This window comes from Oncorhynchus masou, chromosome 14 (genome assembly GCF_036934945.1).
Source record: "Oncorhynchus masou masou isolate Uvic2021 chromosome 14, UVic_Omas_1.1, whole genome shotgun sequence".
Taxonomy (NCBI): domain Eukaryota; kingdom Metazoa; phylum Chordata; class Actinopteri; order Salmoniformes; family Salmonidae; genus Oncorhynchus; species Oncorhynchus masou.
In genome coordinates this window covers 9,221,380-9,232,702 of record NC_088225.1, presented here as the reverse complement: position 1 = coordinate 9,232,702, position 11,323 = coordinate 9,221,380, and the positions used below count along the sequence as shown (strand labels likewise).

The 11,323-nt window shown below is 43.0% G+C and overlaps 1 protein-coding gene across 1 annotated transcript; it reads right to left on the bottom strand.

Annotated features, from left to right (window-relative positions):
• Positions 1–4,599: 4,599 nt before the first annotated feature.
• Positions 4,600–7,512, bottom strand: LOC135553703 (forkhead box protein J1-B-like). The gene is made up of 3 exons (XM_064985656.1): positions 7,069–7,512; positions 6,362–6,946; positions 4,600–5,764 (listed from the first exon to the last, which is right to left on the bottom strand). Exons 2-3 carry the CDS (start codon positions 6,932–6,934, stop codon positions 4,925–4,927), a joined length of 1,413 nt encoding a protein of 470 aa, XP_064841728.1. The 5' UTR covers positions 6,935–6,946; positions 7,069–7,512; the 3' UTR covers positions 4,600–4,924.
• Positions 7,513–11,323: the final 3,811 nt, after the last annotated feature.

Genomic DNA, 11,323 nt, shown 5'->3' with positions numbered 1-11,323 from the left:
CAACTAAACATAAATAATATCCCATAACCCACAGGTGGAAAAATTGCTACTTAAGTATGATCCCCAATTAGAGACAACGATTACCAGCTGCCTCTAATTGGGAATCATACAAATCACCAACACAGAAAATTAAACCTAGAACCCCACATAGAAATAAATAACTAGACTAAAACCCCTAGTCACGCCCTGACCTACTCTACCATAGAAAATACAGGCTTTCTATGGTCAGGACGTGACAGTCTTTGAGAGAAAAAAATCCAATTTTCTTGTGTTCCTGTGAAGATTCCAGTCACAAACAGTAGACAACTTGGTCTGCAGTCTGGTTGTCAAAACAGCATGGTAAAAACAAATGATGTATTTTTCTATGTTTAGATTGTCTTTCTTTCTGGAGGATGTCATTGATCAGTCAGCCCAAGTCAGAATTGGGAATGGACCGTGGAAATGAAATGACCATGGGAATGAGATAAGTCTGTTTAACCCCTAATGTGACAGATACGAGACAGTCATCCCACTTGAAAAAAAAAAACGGATCTCTTTTGTGTGTCGAATATCAATCATGACCTTTGGTCTCCCAAAAGATTTTTAAGTAAAGCCGAGAATGTAAAAGTTGGAACTTGTCAGGATTCTCCTATCATAATGTATACAGTACAACAGTGATAATTAAAGACATATCTATAACCATGCTCAAGAGTATAGAAATATATTTAGAATGATGTTTTAAACTCAGCAGAGCTGTGCATTAGGACAGAGGTTTACTTGACTAATGCAAGGCACTATGCAGTCAGATGCAGCTCCTCATCCCCTTATCTACTCTGGTTTCACACACATCTGAAGGAGATGGATCCCCAGACGTCTCTCCGCCACACAAAGACTTCCACTTGGTTTGGATGAAGATGCAGGGAACAATGAGAAGCAATCATTCTCAGAGTGAATGGACTCTGGGGATTGGGGACCACTTGTTTAATAATAGGTATGTCAGGTTGGGACTGTTTGTATAGACGTAAAAGAAACATACACAGAACAACCCATTGAGATTTCAGTCCGTCCCCACTCTGTGTTGTGCTTTCTACTGTATATCACTGGAAAGACTAATAAAAACCAACATGATTTGTTTTGTTCATGTATTGTGTACATGAGTGAACCCATCAGTATCAGTTCACCCTTTGTTTCAGCTCCTCCTTGGCTGTCCTGTGCCCCCCAGCAGTCAGCTCCTCCTTGGCTGTCCTGTGCCCCCCAGCAGTCAGCTCCTCCTTGGCTGTCCTGTGCCCCCCAGCAGTCAGCTCCTCCTTGGCTGTCCTGTGCCCCCCAGCAGTCAGCTCCTCCTTGGCTGTCCTGTGCCCCCCAGCAGTCAGCTCCTCCTTGGCTGTCCTGTGCCCCCCAGCAGTCAGCTCCTCCTTGGCTGTCCTGTGCCCCCCAGCAGTCAGCTCCTCCTTGGCTGTCCTGTGCCCCCCAGCAGTCAGCTCCTCCTTGGCTGTCCTGTGCCCCCCAGCAGTCAGCTCCTCCTTGGCTGTCCTGTGCCCCCCAGCAGTCAGCTCCTCCTTGGCTGTCCTGTGCCCCCAGCAGTCAGCTTCTCCTTGGCTGTCCTGTGCCCCCCAGCAGTCAGCTCCTGTAATCAGCAGTACCAGGAGGACATAAAGCAGACAGGGTCAGGGTGAATTGACTGCCCTGCTTGTTCACCCTGACAGATCTGCATGTTGGGCCGACAGTGTGCCACAGTTCCTTGTTTGAATAGAGCCCCATGGTTCAGCCTGCAGGGAGATAAGTCTATCAGGGCAGCTCAGGAGGGTTGGCTTCGACACCAGACAAAACGTTTGTCCAGGGGGGGAATGTTAGATTTGAGCTCACCACCCAGCTGTACCTTCCATTAGATTGTCTAGAACGTAAACTGTCGTAAGGTCCACAAGCTGTGGTGTGGTTCAGTTTGAGTTTAAGTGATGTGCAGATTGGCCATGGACCTCAGGATGACCCAACCTACCTACACATCCAACTGGTTTATGTTTACTCAGAACTGCATAATAACACAATGGCCCCTGCATGCCCAGACCTGCTCCACCACCTCCACCTGACCTGACTCTTCCTTAACACCTGCTTCTGGGCTGCTCATGTTCAGGGTGACGATTACAAAAACATTAGACTTTCACAGACAGACCAAGTTGCACCATGGTTATTAGTCCAGTGGGTCTGGCCATTTTATGAAGATTCGACAAGCTCAGACATGCCTGAGGGAAATATATACTTTTTTTCTGTTGTGAAAGAGAAAGAGGTTACCTTCATTATAACATGGGGCAAGAGAAGGAGGGAAATGTTCAGAACGGGTCACACACACACACGCACACGCACACGCACACGCACACACACACACACACACACACACACACACACACACACACACACACACACACACACACACACACACCAAGCAAATGATTATTTTGATCCTGGAATAACTTCTCCACCATGAGTGGAATTGAATGGGCACTGCTACAATACCTCATCACGCTCTATCGCTAATGGATCCTCCTCTGGAAATGGAATTTGGATTTGTTGGGAAAAAAACTCCTTGAGGGAACTGAAAGAAATGTTTCATCTTGCAGAGATGGAAGTGTGTTCTTCTGCCCTGCTGGGTGAAGTGCTTTGTTTTGTACCATCCATTTCAGAATGAAATGAGCGACCTGGGCTTAGGCAGGCTGGTCCTCATAAGACGAAGGTTCAGTAGTGTATGGTGAGAGGGTGTAGGTAGGGGATAGAGATAGGACAGTTCATTCCTGATAGAGTAGAATAATATTTGTCTGTCTACATACATTAACAATAGATCATCCAGTATAGCTAAGCAATAAGGCACGAGGGGGTGTGGTATATGGCCAATATACCACGGCTAAGGGCTGTTCTTAGGCACAACGTATTGCAGAGTGCCTGGACACAGCCCTTAGCCGTGGTATACTGGCCATGTACCACAAATCCCGGAGGTGCCTTATTGCTATTAAAAACAACATAATTAGAGCAGTAAAAAAAAATGATTTTGGTCCTACCTGTGGTATATGGTCTGATATACTAGCGCTGTCAGCCAATCAGCATTCAGGGCTTGAACCACACAGTTTATAATGAGATTTATACAACGGGTGGGCCTGATCCTGAATGCTGATTGGTTAAAACCTATTCCAGCCAGTGTGTATTCCAGAAGTTAACACCTATTTACTCTGTTCCATCTTTTTCCTATCTTTAGGAAGATCATATAAACTACATCATGAAATAATGTATTTTTAAGTCCACTAGATTTATTTAATTAATGCATTATTTACAGCCTTTTAATGAATAATTCAATAATTCATCACCCCATTCATCACATGTACATTTAGATAAACTTACTGCCAAAGAGATGACCATCTATGCAGAAAAAGTGATTCAGTATTTTCATATTTTAACTGTATTACTTGAATCATACATAAAACATCCTTTACATAACATACCCTTACAACCATGGCTATACTAATGTTAGGTAATCCTGAGCCTTTTTAGAATATCTACTAATGGAAAGAATATAAAAAATCATCATAAAGTTTTACAGTTGAAGACTTTCAGAGTATAATGTAGCATGCTAGACAGCCAGCAAACTGTCATGGCACAACTCTGTCTTGCATTATGTCTGATCTGATTGCCCACAAAATACTGATTATGAAATTATATTATATAAATATGTGAAGAGTTCCAAAACACTATATACACACATTTTTCACATTTGTTTTTTCATCAGAAATGATTTCTTATCCTTCATGTGTGTGTAAAATATCAAATTGCCACCGGTCTAATGTCCATTGCTCATGTTTCTTGGCCGAAGCAAATCTCTTCTTCTTATTGGTGTACTTTAGTAGTGGTTTCTTTGCAGCAATTTGTGCATGAAGGCCTGATTCACACAGTCTCCTCTGAACAGTTGATTTTGAGATGTGTCTGTTACTTAAACTCAGTGAAGCATTTATCTGGGCTGCAATTTCTGAGGCTGGTAACTCTAATGAACTTATCCTCTGCAGCAGAGGTAACTCTGGGCTTTCCATTCCTGTGGCGGTCTTCATGCGAGCCAGTTTCATCATAGCGCTTGATGGTTTTTGCGACTGCACTTGAAGAAACTTTCAAAGTTCTTGACATTTTCCAGATTGACTGATCTTCATGTCTTGAATTAATGATGGACTGTCGTTTCTCTTCGCTTATTTGAGCTGTTCTTGCCATAATATGGACTTGATCTTTTACCAAATAGGGCAATCTTCTGTATACCACCCCTACCTTGTCACAACACAGCTGATTGGCTCAAACGCATTAAGAAGGAAAGAAATTTCACAAATTAACTTTTACGAAGGCACACCTGTTAATTGAAATGCATTTCAGGCGACTACCACAAGAAGCTGGTTGAAAGAATGCCAAGACTGTGCAAATCTGTTATCAAGGCAAAAGGTGGCTATTTGAAGAATATAAAATATATTTTGATTTGTTTAACACTTTTTTGGTTACTACACGATTCCATATGTGTTATTTCATAGTTTTGATGTCTTCACTATTATTCTAAAATGTAGAAAATAGTAAAAAATAAAGAAAAACCCTTGAATGAGTAGGTGTTCTAAAACTTTTGACAAGTAGTGTAAAGATTTTTTGGAATAAAACCCTTCATGTAAAACGAAGTGGTTGCTAATTAGGATAGATTTGTTTTGTTCTATAACAGACATTCAATACTACAAGAAAAACAGCATGTTTGTTTCATAGATGCAAACAATCACAAAACAAATAGAAAATGCACATTAAAAAACACAGTAAATGTGACTTAGATGTTTCTCCGGATAAATCCATAATGCTAATGTAGCAAAACAGTAGTCTATTGGTCCTCTGGCCTCCTGCTGGACTGCTTGTTCAGTATTGGGGCTGGTGCTGGGTGAGGGTGTCACATATAAGACTCTGCCGTCCCCCATGGCTGCATCTCAGTGAAGAAGCCTTCACAGAAGCTGAGACTATGGTCCAGGGTGATAGGCACTTCCTGCACCTCCTCTTTCAGCTCCTCCCAGGGGTGCCTCTGCTGCTCATCAGGAAACAGTGTCGGCTCCTCAAAGTGCTGTGGGTGGACCGCCAAAGGGAGCGGCTGCTGCAGCCCAGTCAGGTTGAGGTGTTGCTGGATCTCCTCCATGCTGTAGCAGCCCATGGTGGTCACCTCCATGTACCTGCAGGCCTGCTGGTGGTCCCGGTCAGCCCCTCCGCTGCACCACCTCCCCAGGTGCCAGGCCCGGCCTTGATCCTGCTGGGAGAGCTCCACCTTACAGCCCAGGGAGTTCAGAGCTAAGTTAATGTCTAGATCCTCAAAGTTATTGCTGCTCCCATTCAGAACATCGTCAAACACCATGGCCCAGTCTAGTTCACCCTTTAGTGCCTCTGGTTCCATGAGATCCGGTGTCAACCGTGGTGACTTATGGACTGTCTCCCACTTTGTGCCACCAAGTTTGCATCTGTTCCCAGCACCTGCTCCTCTGTGGGACACTGTGTAGTGGGCCGGGGGGAAATGCTGGTGGTACTCCTGGGTTTTTCGGTTACGGGATGATCCTTGGGTTTTGTTGTGTCTCTGGGTGTTGAAATGGATGGCTGACATCCGCTTGCGCTTGAAGACTCCATTGACAAACATGTCTGCGTACTGAGGGTCAATCTGCCAGAATCCCCCTTTTCCTGGTTCATTCTTCTGCCTGGGAACCTTCATGAAGCACTTGTTGAGTGACAGGTTATGACGGATAGAGTTCTGAGGAGAGAATAGAATGTAGTTCATGAAAAGATGAGCTAACTGACAGCAGTCTTATTAAAGATTATCTGTCATTAGTTGCTGGATCGTCATAATGTTATAACTAATGATGTATATATAAATCATTGGTTATAACATGTCAAATGTGCATCGTCAGGACAAGGTAATGAAAATTTAAGTTCAGTGTACTCCTGAATCATACAGTCCCCATCACAGAGATGCCAAGAAAATCAAACAAAGTCAATCATTTAACTTGTCTAATAAAACTACCCATTTTGAATGGTGAGCGAGCGTTGCGTCTTTTTTTGTCCAATGATGTCTTCCCATTTTTAGGTTGCATCTCTACTCACGTTTGTTGAGCACCTTCTACTTATTTCCCCCCCCCAAAAATCAAACATTAAATAACCCACGATGACATCAATGATAAACATATATAATCATGATAGGCCTAGAACATATTTTCCATACAACATCAAAATAAATACTGTATCTCTGAGGGATTAGTTGCATGCAATCACCCACCCATCTCTCTCCCCCTGTGTTGTGTACCTCTCTCAGGTTCGATCAATAATGTAGAAGACAGACTGAGTCACTAACCTGCCAGCTGGTCTCAGCGTATCTGTAGTAGCAGAAGTTCTCTGTGATCCAGTTATAGATAGCAGACAGTGTGATCTTGTTCTTCTTGCCGGCCTGCATGGCCATGCAGATCAGTGTGGCGTAGGAGTAGGGAGGCTTCACCTCGTGGTTGGTATTGAAGTCTACCTCCTCCAGGGACTTGGCTGGCACAGTGATCTGGTGGTGGTTGTTGGTCACTGTCGGTTGAAGTGAGTAGTAACTAGTCCTGTTGGCTGAGGCACTGGAGGTGATGGGGCTGCCTGCACTCTGAGGCATGCCGGAGGCTGCAGTGTCCCCAGCAGGTGGACTGGAGGGGGAGTCGGAGCCCTGAGGGTGCAGGTGGCTGGGCTGAGGCAGCTGGTACGGCTGGCAAGTGGAGCCCGGTAGGCTTTCTAGACTGACACTGACTATGGTGAAGTCCTGGAGCCATTGGAGGCTGGTGAGACTGTCATCCAGGTGCACTGCACCATTCACATTGTCTTGGTCTTCTGGGTGAAGCTTCATCCATTTCTCCTTGAATCTGGTGGCAATCTCCTGACTTCGTAGTACTGGCATTGTAAAGTGTCCCTGTTAATAAATTCCCACAAAATATTGGTGTGATCTCACTCAACTGCATTATAATCTCATAAAAATAAAAGAACAGTGGCCATTCATTCATAAAGAAGTATTAGCAAAAGCAGTACATTTACCTTGGTCTTGGTGTACTCCGCAGTACAGCTTGAATGATCAGCTCCACTGTTCTCATATGGTACCCAAACCTCTTACACGTTATTGCGATGTCTGTACAGATGGCTTGGAGAGAAACTGCTATCTAAACATGTAAAGCCAAGACTTCATTTGCAAAAGCAGCCTTTATGTTTCCACATTCGTTCAGATCCTGTCGATGTGTGATAATAATCCCACAACGGCGAGGGGCAGATCAGAACATACTGAGGGACAGACAGAAAAGACCGCCTTGAGTTTTAATAGCCCTAAACAAATAGCAGGTCGCTGATTGGCTCCGTGGTTTTCAGGTTTCGCCTTTGTTTCTACGGCTCGCTGCATGCGTGCATATACAGGGAAAATGTGTTAAATCAGCGAAAACAAACAGAATGTAATTACACAGAATATTATATGTAATATGTTTTACCTAATTAATCAGAAACAAAGTGGCTTCCGACTGTCATGAATACGTTGTGCATTCATGAATTGTAAGAAGAATGAGTTTTGATTTAAAAACTGAAGTGCAGTTTTGTTACTAAGGGTCTTCTGTAGGCTATTAGACAGTTAATGATACATAATATTTCAAATATATCCTGAATAATTGTAGATAATGAATACATCCTTAGTTAATTGTAAAACAGCCACATTTTGGAGTATTTTGTTTTTTACAACTGTGATGTGACTTTAACTACACATGGTCGATATTTGAATTGACTTTTGATTAATTCCTCGTTTTATAGACATTGAAGACATACATGTTACAATTAATGGCAATGTGTGTAGTTGAAACTGCGAGCATACTCTCTCTGGGATGAAATTGGGTAATTCTGGCTTTGACATGATATATTAGCGACATCTACTGGTTATTGTCGATGTTAGGTTCTCGAATTTGCTGTATCCGTTTTTTAATCCGTAGGTATACCCAGCTGACAGGGAAACTATGATTCCGTTAAAATGAATATGATCATTGTAGAAAACTCCATCACAGTTACTCTTTCTCTGGTCCTTAGAGTCTGGGACACAGGCTCACAAACTCTGTCTTTCTAACTCAGGGTGTCAAACTCATTTTGCCCCGCGGATCGCATTCGCGCACTCGGTCTTCGACGATGTCCGGAAGACGCACTAAAATGTCTTATATTTCCTCGCCATCAGAAATTGGACTAAAATAGTTCTCTCTCCATCATTTTTTGAATTGTATATACTCCCTGACTGTCTATCTTTAATTTAGATTATTATTAACGAGTTGGACACAGTCAAGAAACTGTATGAAGGTATTGTAGGTCCATTATTGTCTCTATATGGTTTTAGTCATACATACACTACATGACCTAAAGTATGTGAACACCTGCTCGTCAAACATCTCATTCCAAAATCATGGGCATTACTATGGAGTTGGTCACCCTTTGCTGATATAACAGCCTCCACTCTTCTGGGAATGCTTTCCACTAGATGTTGGAACATTGCTGCCGGGACTTGATTCCATTCAGCCACAAGAGCATTAGTGAGGTCGGACACTGATATTAGGAGATTAGGCCTGGCTTGCAGTAGGTGTTCCAATTCATCCCAAAGGTGTTCGATGGGTTTTTAGTCAGGGCTCTGTGCAGGTCAGTCAAGTTCTTCCACACCGATCTCAACAAACTATTTCTGTATCAACCTCGCTTTGTGGACAGGGGATTGTCATTCTGAAACAGAAAAGGGCATTCCGCAAACTGTTGCCACAACGTTGGAAGCACAGAATTGTCTAGAATATCATTGTATGCGGTATCATTAATATTTACCTTCACTGGAACTAAGTGGCCTAGCCCAAACCATGAAAACAGCCCTAGACCATTATTCCTCTTCCACCAAACTTTACAGTTGGCACTATGCATTGGGGCAGGTAGCATTCTCCTTGCATCCGCCAAACCCAGATTCATGTGTCAGACTACCAGATGATGAAGAGTGATTCATCACTCCAGAGAACGCGTTTCCACTGCTCCAGAGTCCAATGGTGACGAGCTTTACACCACTCCAGCCAATGCTTGGCATTGCGCATGATGATCTTAGGCTTGTGTGCGGCTGCTCGGGACAAACAGTTCTTGTGCTGATGTTGCTTCCAGAGGCCGTTTGGAACTCGGTAGTGAGTGTTGCAACCTTGGACAGATGATTTTTACGGGCTACACGCTTCAGCATTTGGCATTCCTGTTCTGTGAGCTTGTGTGGCCTACCACTTCGCTGCTGAGCTCCTAGATGTTTCCACTTCGCAATAACAGCACCTACAGTTGACCAGGGCAGCTATAGCAGGGCAGAAATTTGACTAACTGACTTGTTGGAAAGATGGAATCTTATGATGGTGCCACGTTGAAAGTCACTGAGCTCATCAATATGGCACTTCTATTGCCAATGTTTTGTATAGAGATTGCATGGCTGTGTGCTCGATTTTATACACCTGTCAGCAAGGAGTATGGCTGAAATAGCCAAATCCACTAATTTGAAGGGTTGTTCAGATACTTTTGTATATACAGTACCAGTCAAAAGTTTGGACACACCTACTCATTCATGGGTTTTTCTTTATTCTTACTAGTTTCTACATTGTAGAATAATAGTGAAGACATCAAAACTAAGAAATAAAACATGTGGAATCATGTAGCAACCAAAAAAGTTTAAAAAATATATAAAATATATTTTATATTCGAGATTCTTCAAAGTAGCCACCCTTTGCCTTGATGACAACTTTGCACATGCTTGGTATTCTCTCAACCAGCTTCATGAGGTAGTGTCACGTTCGTTGTAACGAGGAGACCAAGGCGCAGCGTGACATTCCTCTTATTAAAGGAAGAACACTTAAACTAACAACACAACCATGATGCTATAAACACCGGTGCTGACACGGGCAACTAATACATGGACAATAACCCACAAAATACCCAAGGAATACGGCTACCTAAATATAGTCCCCAATCAGAGACAACGATAAACAGCTGCCTCTGATTGAGAACCAATCTAGGCAACCATAGACATAAAACATCTAGACTAGAAACAACCCCATATACATACAAAAACTCTAGACAGGACAAAACATATATATCACCCTCGTCACACCCTGACCTAACCAAAATAATAAAGAAAACAAAGAATACTAAGGTCAGGGCGTGACAGGTAGTCACCTGGAATGCATTTCAATTAACAAGTGTGCCTTCTTAAAAGTTAATTTGTGGAATTTCTTTCCTTTTTAAATGCGTTTGAGCTAATCAGTTGTGTTGTGACAAGGTAGGGTTGGTATATAGAATATAGCCCTATTTGGTAAAAGACCAAGTCCATATTAAGGCAAGAACAGCTAAAATAAGCAAAGAGAAACGACAGTCCATCATTACTCTCAGACATGAAAGCCAGTCCATGCAGAAAATGTCAAGAACTTTCAAAGTTTCTTCAAGTGCAGTCGCAAAAACCATCGAGCGCTATGATGAAACTGGCTCTAATGAGGACCGCCACAGAAATGGAAGACCCAGAGTTACCACTGCTGCAGAGGATAAGTTCATTAGAGTTACCAGCCTTAGAAATTGCAGCCCAAATAAATGCTTTTTAAATTTAACTAGGCAAGTCAGTAAATAACAAATTCTTATTTACAATGACAGCCTACAGGGGTTAACTGCCTTGTTCAGGGGGAGAGCAACAGATTGTTACCTTGTCAGCTCAGGTATTCAATCCATCAACCTTTCAGTTACTGGCCCAACACTCTAACCACTAGGCTACCTGCTGCTTCACAGAGTTCAAGTAACAGACACATCTCAACATCAACTGTTCAGAGGAGACTGCGTGAATCAGGCCTTTGTGGTTTAATTGCTGCAAAGTGCAAATAAGCCTCAACTAAAGCACACCATTAAGAAGAAGAGACTTGCTTGGACCAAGAAACACGAGCCATGGACATTAGACTGGTGGAAATCTGTCCTTTGGTCTCATGAGTCGAAATGTGAGATTTTTGGTTCCAACCGTCAAGTCTTTGTCAGATCGCGGAGTAGGTGGACGCATGATCTTCGCATGTGTGGTTCCCACCATGAAGCATGGAGGAGGTGTGATGGTGCTTTGCTGGTGACACTGTCTGTGCTTTATTTAGAATTCAAGGCACACTTCACCAGCATGGATAACCCACAGCGTTCTGCAGTGATACGCCACCACATCTGGTTTCACTTAGTGGGACTAACATTTGTTTTTCAACAGCACAATGACTCAACACACCTCCAGGCGGTGTAAGGGCTATTTTGA

Coding starts and splice junctions, on each gene's coding strand:
- LOC135553703 (XM_064985656.1), bottom strand. CDS start 6,934: ATGCCAGTACTACGAAGTCAGGAGATTGCCACCAGATTCAAGGAGAAA. Junction 5,765..6,361: donor ACGCTGAGACCAGCTGGCAG/GTTAGTGACTCA, acceptor TTCTCTCCTCAG/AACTCTATCCGTCATAACCT.